General features: G+C 51.7%; 1 protein-coding gene across 4 annotated transcripts in view; it reads left to right on the top strand.

The window, feature by feature from the left end:
- Smg (sterile alpha motif domain containing protein 4 smaug) overlaps positions 1 to 18,861 on the top strand; it is a 145,870-nt gene that overhangs the window by 18,713 nt on the left and 108,296 nt on the right. For all 4 annotated transcript variants that reach the window (XR_013318140.1, XM_077680540.1, XM_077680539.1 and 1 more), the window contains exon 2: positions 16,681 to 16,729. Coding sequence is in view for 2 of the 4 variants with exons in the window: in XM_077680539.1 (XP_077536665.1) it covers positions 16,681 to 16,729 (49 nt within the window). In the remaining 2 variants the exon portion in view is untranslated. The remainder of the gene's footprint in view (positions 1 to 16,680; positions 16,730 to 18,861) is intronic.

Genomic DNA, 18,861 nt, shown 5'->3' with positions numbered 1-18,861 from the left:
GCGTCATAGCTGGGTTGCTCTGAGTGTGGGTAACCGAGCTTCCATGTAGAGAATCAACGGCGGCGTGAGTAGGGGGCGTTTCTTCTGCTGAAATTTTCGTTTTCAGTTTTCGAAAACACCAGCGGCAGTAGAAAAAGAAAAGTCATCAAAGTTCAACAGCGAAGAAAGAAAAAAAAGGCTCCCGGTGAGATTCGAACTAGCGACCTTCAAGACATGAGGCCGGCATCTTACCTCTCGTCCACCTCAGCAGATCGCGTCCTCCTGCAAAATACAGCATGTCAAGCTAGGCGACCAATGTATACAGCTTGCTGTTGCTTTCATCGTATTTCAGCGGCCCTGACACTTATAGGTCCCGTTTCTCACGCTCCGATCTTGCGGAAGGGCCCCACGTAGCTGTTAATACAAGTGGTGTAGCCGTATCGCCTTTATTTCACTAAAAGCTATCGTACATGCCTACCTCGGCGACACAAGCCACGGCAGGTGTGTCGGGACAGAGTTTTGCGTGCGGCTAGAGCGATCACAATCGCGCGGGTTTCACTCGTTCCAAGCTTGTTTTCCTCGAACGATCTCTGATTTACAATCCGCTTTTTTTTTTTTGCTAAATTAGGGCCGAGCCAAGCGTACGTCTATATCAGTCTTTTGGTTTCACAGGCTTCCAAAGCGGCCGTCCGCGAGCGGCATGGAGGGGAAATCGGAAGGCCTGATTGGTTCCTTCGGTTTGTCCCTCGGCGCCTCGCCTAGCTGGGTCGTCGGCGGACAACGTTGTAATGCGTAGCATTCTTGGCCGAGTACTCCCACAACGAGGGCCGTGTAACGCCCTGCATTTCCACAACAATGTAGATTTGGCGGAAGTAACACCTGTAGTCGTTATCAATGGCGTAAGTAGAGGTAATTGGTCGAACGAAATATTGAAAAACCAAAAAAGAACAAAAATAAATTAAAATTTTAGCGAAAATGAGTTGACAAAATATAAAAAAATATGCATCTTATACATCTCCCCCCGAAACCCGAGAATAAACAAAAAAGAAGGCCATAAGAACGTTGGAAACACGCATAAAAAATAGTTAAACGGACTAACTCTGCCGTACGCCTTGCATCTTAGAAAAAAAAAAAAACTGTTAGCGAAGTAAAGGAACTTCGTCGCTATAATGGTATAAAGGTACGTAATTAGCGAAAAGAAACGAAGGAAAACGTAAAAACAAAAACAAAATAATGCACGTCGTTCCCTCACTCATATGTGTACTTGGCTGAAGTTCTCGCTGTAGACAAGCGGCATCAGAATGGTGCGCATTAGTAGACAGTTCTGTGAATTTCTTCAGATTTTTTTTACGCCGCGGCGCGTCGGGTGAGCGCCGCCGGGCGTTGTTGTTGAAAACTTTATTCATAATGAAAAAAAAAAAAAAAAAACGAAAAAGACCCCCAAAGTCCGAGGTTCTGACAAAAAAAAAATTATCTCTAGAGACGGGACGACCTGGCGTGGTTTCGTCGACTTTTCGTCGCCTACTCGCTCTGTGTATTCCGGCCTTTACTTAGCCACGACGGTGGGCCTCGGAGGCCTCATTCAGCCGTATCCGCATTCGTTGCCCGTGAGGTTGGTAATTGGACTGTGAGGATAATCGCTGTGCATTTCGCTTCTGCGATTGACAACGCATTCCAACGCATTAGTGATTTATAAAAGCGAGGACAGCGTTGGCTGTTGACCCCAGACATTTTTTTTCTTTGCTCGGTTGACTGGAATCCCCGCATGAGGGACGCTTGTTCGACATCTCCGTTCATTCCGACCTGGAACCTCGCTATTGAGTAAGGCTGTGGCGACAGAACGAGATGGGGGTCTCTTCTTTATCCGAGCTCGTTTGGAAAACAGAGGCAGCGGGCAAGAGGCATCTTATCCGGAAGGCATCGCGGCCAGCTCGATTTTTTTCTCAACGGGCCGCGTTGTTTCGATCCCCCCCCCCCCCCCTCTCTCTCTCGTTGCTGGCGGGAGAGAGGGCGGGTTCCGCTGATCGCGGCCCTGATGCCGACGGGGGGAGCCCAGCCCATTATCATCAACTACGCGGCTACGCGGCGGTGTTTGTTGCGCCGAGCAGCGCTGTGGACGACGATGCCGCGGCGGCGTGAACCATGGAGGAAGAAAAAGAAAAGAAAAAAAAAAAAAAAAAAAAAAAAACTTTTTTTTTCCTCCATGGCGTGAACAGACCTTACGGCGCCCTCTAAACGGGGGCAGCTCCGCGAGTGCTGAGAGACGAGAGAGAGGGAGAGGGAGATAGAGAGGGGCATCTACCTCGTTCGGCGATCGGTGTTCCCTGGAACAGCCGCGGTGTCCGTTTTCTTGGGAGGGTTTTCTTTTTTTGCGCGCACTAGAGCTTGGTGGCGTCGTTCCATTGCAAGGCTGCGACGGACTCTCGCTCGCGCGGGACGGGCGCACCTGAAACGGACCCGACTGCGCGCACGGTTCTTTCAGTGCTGATGTTTGCGAGAAGGGCCTCGTCAGTGGTATGGTCACTGACCTTCCTTCGGAATAGGCGACAGTTCGTTATACGGGTTACTTATAAGCGGACGTCACAACGAACGCATAGTGCGTGTGTGTTTGCGTGGGTCTGATTGTGAGGGAGGACGCAAGGTCATTGTCATTGAGGAGTGAGTGGGTGGGTCACCTGGGCTAATAAATTTTTGCGCGACAGAAGCGCAATTTTCGGCCGCTCACCCGGCGGGAAGTGTCGTAAGTCCAGGATACCTTGGTGCCAACGGGATTCTGTTGTAGAATACGAGAGGAGAGACGACACAAACGCCGGCCCCGCTACGCGCTTCCCTTTCGGGGAGAAGCCGTACTACGAACGCAGAGTATGCGGCGTGCATTGTAGAATGATGTGCAGCACTATACCTCCCATCATGCACTGATCAGAGGGATTAACTGCCGCTGTTTATGTTAAGGAGCGAGATCGTTCCACTCTGCTCATTGGGTCCTCCTGACGTTGGTGACACGAGGGGGTTATCCTGAAGTTAGGGGTGGGGGCAGCAGATTGCACTGATCGACTGGGATGCCGCTGTGACGTAATTACCTACGCCCGCGTGCGATATGCGAGCGGGCGATGTTTTTAGCTTACAGAGACTGAGTGTCTCGTTTTAGATTTATAATTCCGTGATAAAAGGAGTGGGAAGGTGTCCGGTTGGGCAGGAGTGATAAACTTACCCTGCTTTGTTTTTGATAGCTTGTTTCGTACGGCGGACCGAGACATGAATCGCGATGCATTTTTAAAGCGAATGCTTTCTTTCAGAAAAGTAATGCATGTCCCCATAGGCCGGTTGGTCGGCGGAAAAGCGCTGATAACGCGTCTGGGCACACGGCGCGTGCATGACAGCGGGACTTTCAATTGTGTCATAGCGGTTACTTGAAAACCGCGAGCAAGCAACGCTTTTAGATAAGACAGTACACGTACCGATCATGAAGAAGAAGTGCAGTTGTACACCCTAGTCTCATAAACCACGTATGGGTATACATTTACATCGTTCGTAGATGCCTTTACTAATTAGTGCGCGAAAAATCGTCGCATGGGTCCGCTCTTCATTTGCGATTTGGGCCTTTCAAGGTTCTGGCGCAGTTTTGATGTGAGCAAGCCTTCGTCCTTCTTTCAACTTTCTGTAGGAAGGGAAGTTGTTTTGTTGCTGTTGGCCGATAACTGTTATATTTCCTCGATTCTTAAGAGCTCTCCCCTGCTTCTTTTTCGATTCTACGAAACGTCTGTGCGTGTTCGAGGGTTGTGGTGGTGGGGGGGCTTATAATAGATTCGAAGCACACGTGTTTTCAAATGGCAACTTTTTGAAACTTTCTCTTTGCAAAACTGTGTGTGTGCGTGTGTGTGGGGAGGGAAGCGCTTAGAGTCAGCCGCAGCTCCTTGCATGCGCAGTGGCGCCTGCACTTGGCTTATTTTTCGGCGAGGCTCTTGGGTCGATAGTCTCGGGGCGGCCCGTCTGTTCTCGCGCGCGATGTTGTGGCTAGCCATCCCCAGCTCTATGGTCACGGGCGCTGGGCTGAAGAGCGTGCAGCGTCGTATATGGTATACGGGGCCGGGGAGTCAACGTCTGTGTCTGCTCTCGCGCGGACGGGCATTCGTTTATGCTAGTTTTAGTTTATCCCAGATTGACGATGCGGGGTGACCGCTGAAAAGGCTTTGGAGGGAACAGGCGTACTGGAATATTACACGGGGGAGTGTCAGCGCGATATGTTTCGTGTGCGCAGGCCATTGACTACCGACATCCGTGATTGCTCCGGTTTTGAGTGAGTGAGTGAGTGAGAGCGAGAGAGAGAGAGAAAGAGAGAGAGAGAGAGAGCTTGGCGGCTGATTACCTGATCAGCTTGAGTGATTTTCTCCTCTTGTTATTCCTTGTGTGGCCTATATTCGAATTGTAAAGCTGTAGATGGACTGTCAAAAAATACATTCGTTTGCGGCACGCTACGCCTTGTGAGTGCATATTTTTCTCGACACGAAAAAGAATTCAGAAAAGACGCCTTAAGTGGGAAAAAAACAAACAAAACAATGCCCCCACTCTGAGTGGGCGATGGCGTGGGATATTTGCGTGATTTTGGTCTTCGCGTTATCGTGCCTATGAAAGGAAAATTACCGGAAGGAAACAGATCCGGTCATCCTCGAATGCCGAGAGATACGGGAGGATTATCACAGCGAGAGCGATGCGTTGGACCTTTTGGAATTTTCTTCGCGTTGCTGCTCTACTCTCGAAGTGCGGCCGAAGAAGACGTGGCCAATAATTGCGCTACTGCAAACACTGCGCCACACATTATAAACGACCCTTGGTACCGATGACGTAGCCGATGACTGAATGAATGAATGAATGAAGTTTTACTGAAGATGACTTCCATGCGGGTTGGGTACCCTTACTTCAGGGCGCCTCTAAGAAATTTCTTGGCGAAATCTACCGGGCGGAGTGGCCAGTAAATATATATATATGGCTGGTGATTAAAGTGCTGCTGTACCCCCGGAAAATGGGTTTCATTCATCGAAGGTTGGTTGGTCCTGGTTGAAGGCCTTGGCAGGGGAGGCTTGGCTTCCCGTTATTGAAGCTGATACGGATTAGCTGCGCTCCGATGAAGTTGGCTTCATCAATTCACAGCAGCGGAAAGCTGGAATCCGTCTTCGCAAGACTCGCAAACTCCTCGCTCGCTTTTCTTCAAATCTGGAGGCCCGAGTCTTTGGCGCGGGTGGACATGGCGGGGATGGAGTTTGTTGCTGTTTGTGGTCCTCCGCTAGGGTCAGCCGGTCAGCCAGCAGTGAAGACGGTTAACCTGCAAAAGAAAAAAAAAATCACAAGGCAAGAATTTCATGTGACGTAAATGCGTGCGCTGCTATCGGCTACTTACGCCCTGCCCCGCATTTATTTCTCTTGTTCAACTCAATCCTACAACATTTTGTCAACATAAAACAAAAGAACTGTGTCGCGCTTTTAGTCTAGCCGTCACGCCCGCTTTATCTGCGGCGTCGTGTGTGCGATACGCATTGAACTCGTGCGCCGAACATTGCGAGAACCCGTGGGAGTAGCGCTGCGCCCCTTCAGTGATTTGAAGCAATGCATAGTATTGCTCGGTAAAAAAATTACGCCATCTTCCCGTAGGGGAACCCTGAGTAGTAAGCGAAGCAGCCATGGGGTCGACTGAAGTTCCCATTAGTTTTCAGTTCATCGTTTCCGGTGACGTTCAGCTTCGCGTGCCTTCGTTGTATCAGTAGCATCTTGACGTAGTTTGAATGAGTGGAGGACATAAGGCGCGTTCGTAGCACATGCTCCCGTCTCGGTTTGTAGCGCAGTGGGAAGAGCGCCATGTACCCCCCGTTGCGGCCAGAGAACCGTGGGATCGAAACCGGGCGCCTCCTAACTATTTCTTTTTATAGTGGACTGCGCTGACGTCAGCCCAAACTCTGACGGGGCTGAAGAGACGCGCATGCGCAGTAGAGTGCGGACGGCGGACGACAAGGGAGGGAGGGACACAGCCCCGAGCATGAGATGCTCCGCATCTAAAAAGCCATGAAGTCGCGCGGTCGCGTTGCTCCTGATTGAAGAAGCGCACTTTTCGTCCGATCACACTCGTGCACCAGTCATGTCAACGCGCAAGCCGGTTCTTTTTGTTAAGTTCACGCCACCCCGTTCCCCGTGTATTCCCCAGTGTATTCCCAGTGTTAATTGCCAGTGTACGTACCGCCACACAAGCAGGTTCTCGTCCCGCTTTGGAAAACACGTCTTCGCTGCGGACGCTATATATAATATAAGCCACCCGGAGTTTACACATTCGCTCCGCCGAGTGCGTGCCGTCGAGGTCTGCGCGCACCGGTTTCGGTCTCCGACGCGAGCGAAGCGGCGACCGAAAAGACAAGAAAAGGCGGCGGGCGAGAGCGAAAGGCACAAAGGCCTCCTCCTGCCCGCGGTCCGTCCTAGTTCTGGCAATCAGTTGCCGCCTGATTATTTCCCGTTTGGAGAAGAAAAGGGCAGCAGCCGCGGAAAAGGGGGAGGGGGGCAGCGAAGGTGCTCGCGTTCACCCCAGCGCCGCTCGCCAGACGAGTCGAACCGGTACACCAAGGGTAGCCGGCTGGCTCGCCCGCTTCGCCGCATACTGGGCTAAAGAGGAAGAAGAAAGAAAAGCCTGGTCTCAGCGGCGGCGGCGGCTGCTGTGTTGAAACGAAACGGACTCTCGGTGTCGGCACGCCGCGTGTTCCGCGTTTCGCCGCGGCGACTGCCGTGTTTTCTCGACTGTAATAAGCACGAGGGGGAATTTTTTTTTTTTTTTTTTTTTGGGGGGGGGGGGGGGGCGGCGAGCGTAGGGTGCGTAGAGTGCTTCGATCGTGAAGCATACCCACTTTGATCTGCCAACATCAACACATCTGTTGTTGCTGTCGGGTCGGGAAAATGGCCGCCGCTGTGAAGAGTAAATAAAAGAAATTAAGCAGTATCAGTCAGCGTGAAAGCTGTGAAGTGCAGAGTATTCAGTTTCAGTATTACTGTGGCGTTTATACCAAAAGTAGTCAAGAGAGGGCGCCGCAGCCCCTGAAAACGCCTATAAAGAGACACTGGGTTGGGTTTTCATTAATTTGGTGTAATCAATGCGTTCATTGATGATTTTTTCCTTATTTTATATTATTCTGTCGGCAGCGTCGGCAGCCTCGGCGGCAGAGGCGCAGAGCAAAGATTACCCCCAACATTTTGCGTATGAGCAACGTGTGCCTGCGTGGCCCAGTGAGATTGCAATCGGCTTCGTAACGCGAGCGGCCCGGGTTCGATCCCGACCAGGGGAAGCGCGGATCTTTTCGAGGCCCCTGTTTGGGTGCGTGACGCCGCTACGACGACAAGCCGGGCCCCTCAAGTGCTCTCCGCACTCAATAAAAACACGGGCCTCCACAATAGCGGCCCACTGCGCTACCACCGCGATGTGTCTTTCCTCCACCAGATAAAAGCTTAACAGCTACAGATAATCACTCTCTCAGACGAATACAGACGAACACCTATCCCAGCATCCTCGGACCTTGGAAGATGTTCCCCGAGAAGTTCATAAACGCGTGTAATAAGTGCGGTGAAGTGTCAATTCTATTCAATGCATCCTGGGGTTGCCGTATTATGCGGCCCTCAGTAAACACCAACACCGAGCTGTATGAGCTATGGGAGGCAGCTCTGGCCAGCCCCGACCCTGGGGTTCAGACCTGTCTGATCTTTAGAGCCAAGACAGGGGCAGATGAAACTGGGGCCCTTGAAGGAGGGAAGCTACCGTAGCCCAATTGAGACCTTTCATTTCAGATAAACGTGTCATCTCTCTCTCTCTCTCTCTCTCTCTCTCTCTCTCTCTCTCTCTCTCTCTCTCTCTCTCTCTCTCTCTCTCTCTCCAAGCAGCGCGTGCCGCATGATAAGTGAACGTGTCGGCACGTGAATCTAACAGGGGCGTCCCAGCCGTGCAGAACTTTGACTCTGGTGAAGCTGTCAGGTTAGGCGTGTGTCACAAGTTAGCCTGTTCAAGTATTTCGCGCCAAAAGACGGCGAAACGAAAGCGAGGAGACGCAAAAACGATCTATCGGTAAAGAAAAGCTCGTTGATAACTATACCAACAGACTTTCTTTCGCCTCAAAAACATGTATGGAAACTTAGGTGCACCCGAAAAATCTTTGAAAGCGTTATCTGTTAGATACTGAAGTGTTAGATCCCGAAGAACGTCCACTTTGATATGTCGGCAACGTTTTAAAACGTTTGCTGAAAGGCGGAGGCGGCCTTTGTAATCGAGAAAATGCGGTATACCACCTTCGCTATACACGTTCCGCGCTGTAGGTTTGCTCGACTCGCGTCGACGACGTCTTGCCAGCTTATCCCCCGACGTATCCCCCCCTCGTTGCGGTTTACGGCTACAAATCATGAGAGTGGGGTATTCGGTGTGCGGTGATAAGTGAGCACAGAATGGAGTTTGCGAAAAAGAAATCAACGCCGCACATTTTCCTCGTGACCAGAGATACGTGGCTTGTGGTTAGACATCACCACCCTACTCAGGTCCAAAGCAGGACGAAGGCGTTTCCCATCGACCTCCAACCGCTCCTGTCCTGTGCATGCTCGAGTCCATTCTTTGTCTCCGAATTTCTTTATTTCGTCCCTCCATCGGCCTTCCCCTTCTTCTATAACCGTCTCTCGGTATCCACTTTGTTACCTTGGCGGTTCAGCGGTTGTCACGTCGCCTGAGTACGTGTCCAGCCCAAACCCATTTCTTTTTCTTTACTTCCACAATGATATCATCTGATGAACTCAAGGGTTTGACAGACGCACTTCTGGTCGGGAGGGTACAAGGCTCCCGTGGGGGAGCCGAAACGTCTTCTAAGTTTTTCTTTGTTCACCACTTGGTCGGTGTCCTTTTTCTCTCTCGTATGATACCATCTACTCGAGTTTGTTCCATTATCCAGGCAGCTCGTTTCTTGTCTGTGAGTGTTTGTCCTAAGATTATTCGCTCCATGGCCCGTTCAACCGACCCAAGTTTGCTTTTTAGAAAGGCGCCAAGTTTCCGCTCCGTATGTCATCATCATCGGCAGGACGCACTGTAGAGATGCGAAAGCCCAAAGTTCACCCCTTAAATTAAATCGACTTTCTAGCTTATTAGCGCACCTGGCTACCGAGAGAATGAAAGGGGGCAGAAAACGCCGTTGTATTTGATGGTGGCGGAATTTGGCGCGATAATATTTGTGGACACAAGCTAGGTTACGTGTTGATACTAAGTGGCAGGCGGGCGGCGGTTCTTTGCGTCAACACCATCCATGACGGGGCTCCATCGAGAATTCTTTTGCAGACCGTTGCTTTTCCGTGCGCTGTCCCGGCGCCAATCTTGAGAGTTTGTGTCGCTAACCCCTCGTATTTGTGGTGGTCGCCGTTAAAGGCAAATCGCCGTTATACGGGGAGGTCGGTGAAATAAACTATAGTTCATCTCACAAGCTAGCTGCAGCACTGTGGAGGCTACATTGTTGTCCCCCTCAGGGCGCCCAACTCACCGCGAAGGAAGCGACAAAAGGCGCCGGGGCCGTGCGGTGTCACTTGCCGAGAGGGGAGAAGGGAGTGTCCTTTCAGGACCCCGTTCACGGCGGATTAGGCGCCCTCAGTGGGCGCACTATTGATAACAATGTAGCCTCCACAGTGCTGCAGCTAGCTTGTGAGGTGAACTATAGGGTTGATTTACCTTAGCAGATAAATGGCCATCTGGTGAAACAACGGTTCAAGGGACTTAGGTACACATACGACGTGCTCCTGGCGCTAGTTGAAGAACGCGAATTAATCGCCAGAGCTTGCGTGCGTTTGTGCGAAAGGGGTCCGTGCAAATAATTCATATTTTAAGGTTTAACGCACCGAAGCTACAGCTTTCCAATGGGGCGCGCCGGAGGCGATGAGGCTTCTGATTATTTTTGACCACCGGGGTGTCTCTAAGGTGCGCCGAAATTTCGGACACACGGGCGTTTTCGCTTTTCGCTTCCACCAGGAAGGAAAGCGGCCGCCGCGGCCGGGATCGAACCGGCGTCCTTACCCGCCGCAGTGGCTCAGGGGCTAAGGCGTTGTGCTGCTAAGCCTAAGGACCCAGGTTCGATTCCCGGCTGCGGCGGCCGCTTTCCTGGTGGAGGCGAAAAGCGAAAACGCCCGTGTGGCCGAGATTTCGGCGCACCTTAGAGACAAACAAAACTAACCCGGAACCTCATCGCCTCCGGCGCAGCTACTGGCCATGGGTATGCGCAGGTGTACCGGGTACCGTACTGTGACCGATTCTGCACTTTGGTGCAACTCTCTATTGAAATCAGTACCGAATAGGCATGAATGTACTGAAATAGCCCATTTTGACGCTTATAGAGTTGCCTCCCTTTTCGCACGAGTGGCAGGTACATCCCGGATTTCCTTTACACACTCGGTCGTTCCAGGAGGTGTCGTCGTCGGCTTTCGCTTGCGGTGCGTTCCGCCTGCGCGGCGACGTCGTTCTCTTCTTCTTTTCTTTTTTCCGGCCACGCGCGCGCGTTCCGTTAGGCGGCCGCGCTCCTCACCTCACCTGCCGTTTCCTTCCTCCGGCCGCACCGAGGAAGAGGAAACGCACGTGGAGAGGTCTGCCTCTCTTTCCTCCGCACGGCTGCTGCTCGAGGGTCGGCGCGGGCCGGCCGATTCTTTTTTGGCGCGTCTCGTGCCGCGGCCGCTCTTTCTGGGCGCTGGTGTGTGCTTGGCCCTAGGGTCACTAAAGAAGCTCTCAGAGTACCGCCTGTGAGGCACGCAAGTCAGCAATGGTGGCAATTTTGCTGTTTATCAGTGTTCCGAGATTACCGCTTCTACGGCCTCGTCGCTAACTCTTCGACCGGGTCGTTTGTTAACAGCACTGCAGAAGATGCAGCAAAGCGGCGTTTTCGGACACACTTTGCTGCTGAAATGCTGCTATACTCGGTGACAATTAAGGACGGCATCGGAAGTTGCCGCTGCGCCTTATCCCCGTAGCCGGATGTTTATCCGCGCGGCGCAAGTAGGGCGTTACTGGGAATATTTTGAACATGGCGTGAGCCGTTCCCGTGATTGTTTGGACTTAATATGCTTATAAAGGACTCCAGTGACGACAAACAAACTGCGTGAGACAAGGCAGACGATATGACGCATTCATAGCAAATCCCTTTCAAAACGCGCGCGCACTGACGTCACGGGTCCAGCGTTTTGGCGGAGTGATACACTACATGAGGTGGTGCCGTTCTTGAGTTGTAACCGAGTATACACGCGTTATCTTTGATCCGCGTTTGGAACGACGTCAGTCGCGCGCAGCCGCAGAGCAGGGAGGACTGGCTAAGTCTACCAGAGTTGGCCGACTGAAACGTATAAACAACAAAATGGCGGCGCCCGTGAACCGTCGCAGTGTAAACAAATGTCACGTGATGCTAATTCACCTATGCTCATGGCGGCGGCACGGAAGAATGGGAGAAAAGAGTGCCGATAGTCTGTACCCTTATCCACTAACACCACGTCCCTTCCTTCACCTGGCGCGACCTTGGGGCGACCTAGTGGACACCCGTTGTCTCGTCCCCCGACGCGTCCCGTGTCGTGGCACGGCACGTGATACCTGGTGCTGACCGCGTAATCGGTCTTCCCAACGATGTGTGCGCGGAAGCGCTCGTTGTAACGAATTCGCTTTATTCGAAGTGTGGCATCACTTCAGTGAGAGAAAATCATCTCTGCTGAGTATCGCGTATGACGAAGCCAGTTTCTTTTCTTGTCTCTGTGACGTAGCAGTAAAGAGGTCTTTTTGCTTCTACATCCTTCTGGACGCGTTAAGCGGCTGTCCTTTTGACGTCGCTGTTTTCACAGGTCTCTCCCTCCCTCCCTCCCTCTCATGCTGTTCTGTTGAATGGTATTTTATTTGGGCTCTTGGCGCTGCGCCAGAACGTTTCAGAACATGAAGCTGTCAGGTTGGATTGAGGTGTGTGTGTGTGTGTGGGGGGGGGGGGGGGGGGGGGTGGGCTCTCAGTACCGTTGTGTTGATGATGATGGTTACGACGAACCGGGTATGCACTCTGTGCATGAGACATTCCGTTCTCTTGTGGGTACAAGCCCCGGCCGACGCCCTGTTATTTTCAGCAATTGCTATAAGAACTCCGCTGTTCGGCGGCCTTAGCCTTGGGGTGTAATCGTGAATTTTGGAGCTCCGGCAGTTTGAATTTTTTTTCTAGGATTCGTGATTTTTTTTTTTTTCACTGCAAAAGATTCTCTGGGGCCAATTCTGCGCCTTCTTTTTGTAAGTACGTGTATTTTGGTATCTTTTAGGCCACTTTAGTAGCGGGGCGGAGCATATCAACACGCTTAATCGACGTTAGACATCGCAGTGCAAGTGCTTGGGTTGTAACTACCGTATTTTCGCGCGTATAACCTGCCCTTGCATATAATCCGCACCCCACTTTCAGCCCGCCGGAAAGAGAAAATAAATCCTCGCGTATTGCCCGCACATTTGGTAGAGGAAAGGCTTCACCGAAGCTAGTGCTCAATCAACGCATCACATACTGTGTAGACAGAAAGAACGTATATTTAGCAAGCAGAATGCGCTGACTGCAAGGCGAAAATCACAGTTTACTCAGTGTCACTGCTCTCGCTGTCACTTGAGCCGCAGTCCTCACTGTTCACTGCACAACGCGCAGTGCTGCATCTTCACGGCACAACGCGCATTGCCGTGAAGCATAACTGAAGGAAAAACCCCGCGTGTTATCCGCACGCCTACTTTGCAAGTGAAATTTTCGCATTTTTAGTGCGGGTTATACGCTCGGAAATACGGCATCTTGGAACGGGATGTAGCGCCTAGCTTGTCATTATTCTGTGATAATTAGGATCGATTCGAGCAGTATCCTTGCCTCCATTTGCTAAAAGCTAGTGCGATCTCTCCGTGCGATCTGTAAGGCGAAGCGATATTCCCGCTGTCAACCTCTTGGCGGTCACTGTAGCGAACCGGGAAGTGAACACGACCCAGGAAGCGCGCGGCTGCGGCCAGGACACGGTCTTCGGTGCCGTTTCCCCTCGATTCAATAGCATTTCCCCGTGTGCAGCGGCCGCGCAGACGCCGTTTCTTCTTCTGTTTTTCCCCCCGCCTGCCTCGCTTGGCGCAACAGAAGGCGATCGCCTGGCTGCCTGCCGGTCGATGCGAATCAGTGTCAGTGAGCGGAGAGGTCTGACCGCCCTGTGGCGGTCGTGCTTCTTGCGCGGCCTGCCCCTTTTTTTCTCTCCGTTTTTTCTGAAAGCATCACTTGGGGTGGTTGTGAATATTTTCCCCCTGTGGAGTTCCATTTTTAGAGATCTGTTTTGCATCCATTTCTGTAAAAATTTTGTGAAATTTACTTACGGAGTGGCGTGATCCTGATCGTCACGCGTCAAAACAGGTTGAGAGGTATTGATTTTCGTATTGGGGTCGATTCACTCGGAAAATCGCGTGGTTGATAATGTACTCCCGCGCACGCGTATTATGTTCGGCTTGTAAGTCTGCCCGGCCGGCGAAAGAAAGTTATCTAGCCCTACTTGGCCGCATTCAATTCAAAAGAGAGAGAGAGAGAGAGAGAGAGAGAGAGAGAGAGAGAGAGAGAGAGAGAGAGAGAGAGAGAGAGAGAGAGAGAGAGAGAGAGAGAGAGAGAGAGAGAGAGAGAGAGAGGATGGTGAGAGTAAGGGACCAAGCGTCGTCGACGCAGCCGTTTAAACATCGCCTGGACACGTGGTTCGCTTGCGCTATAAGCGCACGCACAGACGTCCCATACGGCTTTGAGCGACCATGCGCAGGCGCAGCAGCCGCTTCCCCCCTCGCCTAGTCACGTGGTACCGCAGCAGCGCCGCTCCGAGCGAGCGAAGCGAGAAGAGTGGCGCAGCTTACGCAACAGCGGGTGAAGGTCTCTTGCGACCTTGAAAGATGTAGTAGTAAGCTCTCGTTCTAATAACCGCCGTGTGTTGTAGTGCGATGAATTTGAGATCCGCCGTCTGAATTGATTCGTTGCTAAGACGCACATAGGTGTAGCTTTCGTGCGCAGAATTCCAATTCTTGCTGCTTTGATTGATTGGTAGTGCTATCCCCTTTGAAACGGGGTGATTGCGTGTCATCTTACCAAGAAAAAAAAACTAATATATCTATGTTTTATATACTAGCGCTGCTCTTAGGGCAGGCACAAAATACTTTTTTTTTTGGTTTGTTGCAAGTGGTAGCTGTCGTAGGTATTATTCCCCTCTTTGCTTTTCTTGCACGAGCATTCTAATGCTGTTTCCGTCTCGTCGACAGCCCTGAAGTTAACTCCTTCTGTGCTACCCTTAAGTCCTTGGGCTTCTGGAAGCCGAATATTTCCCTCTTGAAGATTTGGATGCGTACACTCACATTCTAAAACCATGTGCCCCATAGTTTTCGTTCGTTTTCCGTTGCTCTCCCCCGCCCTTCTTTTGTATGGGGGGGGGGGGGGGGGGGGGGGCACCGTATGGGACCTGCTGTGGTGGCTCAGTGGCTAAGGCGTTGCGCTGCTGAGCACGAGGGGGGCGGGTTCGATTTCCGGCCGCGGCGGCCGCTTTTCTGATGGAGGCGAAACGCAAAAACGCCCGTGTGTACGAGATTTCGGCGCACGTTAAAGATCCCCAGGTGGTAAAAATTAATCCGGAGCCCTCCACTACGGTGCGCCTCATCGCCTGCGTTGCGTCGTCGTGTAATCAACCAATCAATCAATCAATCAGTCAATCAATCAATCAATCAATCAATCAATCAATCAATCAATCAATCAATCAATCAATCAATCAATCAATCAATCAATTAATCAATCTTTTGTATGGGGTGATTGTACGCTGGTTCTGAGCACTGCGTTCTGAATGCGCACGCTTTCTTATTCCACTTACTAGGCAATTAGAAAATGTCGAGTGATGCATGGCGGAGGAGAGATGCGGCCTGCGTACCCATCCGGAAAGAAGAAGCTCTTTGCGCGGGAGAACATAGAGAGGCAGTGCCGCCGCGCGCCTCTTAATACATTGTAGTAGCAATTTGCCAAGAAAAGGCGTCGAGCAGGGACTCTCCGAATGGGACGGCTGACAAACTGTGCAGCAGTCTCATTTGGCCGCGTGCCGCTGCCGCGCTGTGTTGTCCTCCCCGAGCGCGTGTCGTCTCGAAGAAGTGGGTCGTCTCGTTAAGCCTCGCTAGCCCCGTTTTAAGCCCGTGAACGCGGCGGCGCCTGTGCTGATAGGGCTGCCGCCGCTGTGGTGCGGCGTGCCCGCGGGTAGCGGTAATAAGTTGGGAGTCTTCCGAGAAGGGGGAGGCATGCAGCGCGGTGGTTTTGGTACGCGCGAGAAAAAACTGGACACGGCGCGGTCTTGTTTCTTTGCCGAACGCGTGCCCATTTGTGCGATGGACGCGTGCCCTGCTGTTCGACAGGGCGTGTCAAGGTAGTGCGCAGTTCGGGGCCTGGAACGACAACATAAAAAAAAGGGGGGGGGTGACAAGATTCAGTTTTTGTGGCGTAAAAAAAAACCAGCCGTTCAGGTTTGTGAAGTGCGCAGTACTCACCTCGCCTGATTATCTAAGTACTTGCGAAGGCCGTTGAACCAATTGTCTATCGAATACTCCATTGTAAATGCGTAGGATGCTCTTGTGAGTGATCGTTCAATGGTCAGTTGTAAGCTGCCGTGTTATTCCGAGCAGACCGTGCAGTTTGAATCCTGGGCCCTCAATGGCACTCCGCGTGGACGAACCTCGTAGGTTGTTTTCAGTGCACGCTTAGTCGTCGTGTTGATAGTGGGTGGTATCAGTAGTGGTATTTGATGTAAGTTGTATTTTCTGCTGAACCTGATAAAAATATAGTAAACAGGGAGGGGCAAACCAGTACAACTCCACGATACTTTTTTCTCAGAAATTTCGAACGTGTGCTCGTGGTCAGTCAACGCTCAGCAGTGCATCGAAGTAAGCGTCAAACTGGTGACTTTTGTGAACGTAACCACCAAGTGCGGCAGGGTGTAGCTGCATTTCGAAAGTGTACCGGTTAACGTGCAGCTGCGACGTTACCCAGTCTCTGCAGTAGTGTTCTGCACCGAGACTCGGATGTCTGGTACCTTAAACGACGCAGCAGCAGTGCGCCATAAATGTTGTCCGTAATTACTCTATCGGCCGCCGCGAGGAAAAGAGGTTCGAAAAGGGCATTTCCGTTCCCAGCATGCTTCTTTCGCGGGTGTTGTGACGTCAAGTTCGGTGCCACGCTGGATTGTCGGCAGGGCGGAATTTTGCGGACTGGTAAACAAAGAGTCGATGTTAACCATGAAGCAGATAAAAATCAGTCACTAGGTAAAAATCAGAGTTACTCGACATTACCAATCGCGAAACTCTCCATAGGCCCCATGTATCAAAAGCCAATTCGCGGTGTCCCCCCTCCCGTGCGTGGAAAGCGTAATGGGGCAAGCTGACTAGCCTGTCATCGGTCGGCGGCAGCAAGGTGAAGTAATCCTCAAGTGCTTGCGGCTGCTACCAATAGAGAAAACGTGGAAACAAATTAATATTACGTCATGTTTACTCATTTGAAAAGGTAGCTTTATTTTATTACGTTTTCGTGAGTAAATGTTCAGCGAGGTCCAATTTTTTGTCCCCTGTGTACCCAGCCCCGTACAGGAGCGAGCGAGTCGACGCGTGCTTGATTCGCTGCTTTACTTTCCCCCTCGCAGGTGGCCTCGGACCCGCCCCTGACGACGGTGCCTTCCCGGGCCGGCTCAGGTGAGTTCTGCCCATGCGTCGCCTGTGGACGGGTGACGTCACCTATGATAGCAGCAAAAAAAAAAAAAAAAAAGTCCTCTTTCGGCTACAGTAAAGCCTCGTTACAACGAGCATTGGGGCCGGCTAACTGACTTAAGGGGGCCCTGCAACACTTCGATAATCGTTTTCACTCTTTCCTTCGCGTCTGGAAGGATTGTCAAAGCTACTAATTATCGCCAGCACGGAGCGGCGCTGCGTGATTTGCTCGTCGCAGCAGATACGCCTTCCGTTTCAGCTTTGCTTTTGGGGCTTTGTTTTTTAAAGTAGCTGTGGAATGCGTTTATTGTTGCAAGCGAAATAAAGCGGGCAATAGCCGCTACACAGCTGTAAGGACGTAACTCGAGCGCTAAAAGAACGCCAGGACTCAGGAAAGAGCCAAAAATCGTTTGAGCACGTTTCAAAGTTTATCTGGTGGGCATAGGAGCAGCAATTTGTGGCTGATGCACTTAGTGACCATCTGTTCTACGTACTGGATGTGTTTGTTGAGTATGTTGTGAAAGCATTTAACATTTAATAAAACAGTTGAAAATGTGTTGCGAAGTCCTTTAACTGTAACCGCTGCTTCATGAAATGCGGGATGGTCTGCTATCTCTCTCTCTCTTAGCACTGCAGTTGGAACCTAGGAAATTTTCCAATAACGCCATTTAGTTTTAATGCGCGCTTGTACGCCGAACGATGGACGAAGCCGTCATTGGAACGTGCCTTTGACGGCGACAGTTGCCAGGCGGCTTCCAGGGTTTCGGGCCGTGCGTGCCGGAAACAGTCGTGAGAAATAAAGGCCTGTGAAAGACATTTCACTGTAAGCTCGTGTGTAATGCGGTGAAGCCGAATTCATGAAGGAGGGTCATGATGCAAATTGACAGGAACATTTTGCGAGAACGCTTTCAGTTTGTCAGCTTGGCGGTGTGTTTCGGGGCGAAGCGTCGTTTTCGGCAGCTTCTCGACGGTTGTGCTGACAGCCCGTCTAGGAGGCGACGTGGTCATATCTCCGCGTTTTGCGCAAACGCGACGCGTGTGTGGCGCTGCAACTTTTTCGCGTAGTGGAGCTTTTTTTTTCCCGCCTCGGGTGCGGCAGAACTGGCAAGCGATCAATGTCACTACTCAATGCTTAGCAGTTGTCGACGCATGCGTATACGTGGTGCATGTGTACATGATATTTTGTGTTTACTTACCGCAGTTCGGATAATTAACGAAGGTTTGATTGATTGTGGGGTTTAACGCGCCGACGCAACGCAGGCAATGAGGCGCGCCGTAGTGGAGGGCTCCGGATTAATTTTGACCACCTGGGGATCTTTAACGTGCGCCGAAATCTCGCACACACGGGCGTTTTTGCTTTTCGCCTCCATCAGAAAAGCGGGCGCCGCGGCCGGGAATCGAACCCGCGACCTCGTGCTCAGCAGCGCAACGCCTTAGCCACTGAGCCACCGCGGCGGGAATTAACGAAGGTCAGCGATTGCCTTACTGTGACACTGCTCGCTGCGCACACTATCAAACACCCCTCGTTTTGGGCGTCAGTGCTTAACGCGACGGATCTTGATTGATTATGAAGTTTAACGCGCCGACGCTACACAGGCGATGAGGCGCGCAGTAGTCGAGGGATCCTGCTTAATCGTGGCCACCCGGGAACTTTAACGTACGGCGAAATCTCGGAACACACGGGCGTTTTCGCTTTTCGCCTCCGTCAGAAAAGCGGCTGCCGCGGCCGGGAAGCTAACGCGCGCGTACTTGGTCTCAGAACTTGACGGATCTGCGACATCGGTTTGCGTACCATTTTATCGCGATCGGAGGGTTATGTGCTCCGAACGACCCGAACGAACCTTTCCAATCGGTGCCATTTTAGCGAGTGTCAGCGGTTCGCATTTTCGTGTCGATCGCGTTCAGTGACACCCGTAAACGCTGTCTGATTGATACTTGATGCAGGAGGCGCTGATTAGTTGTTATCGGGATTAGAATTCAGAACAGAAGGGGGGAGGTAAACAGGTATGCAAGAGCAGGAGGGGGGGGGGGGGGGCGATAAGAGTTTAAAACCGGGGGAGAGGGCAATCCCTATAGGTTAGTGAAGGGTTGGGCAAATAAGTAGAATAACAAAGGCA

This window comes from Haemaphysalis longicornis, unplaced genomic scaffold (genome assembly GCF_048455015.1).
Source record: "Haemaphysalis longicornis isolate Haplotype H1 unplaced genomic scaffold, Haemaphysalis longicornis Haplotype H1 scaffold_8, whole genome shotgun sequence".
In the NCBI taxonomy this organism is placed as follows: Eukaryota; Metazoa; Arthropoda; class Arachnida; order Ixodida; family Ixodidae; genus Haemaphysalis; species Haemaphysalis longicornis.
The sequence above is the reverse complement of the archived record's forward strand: the minus strand, read 5'-3'. Positions and strand labels throughout refer to the sequence as shown.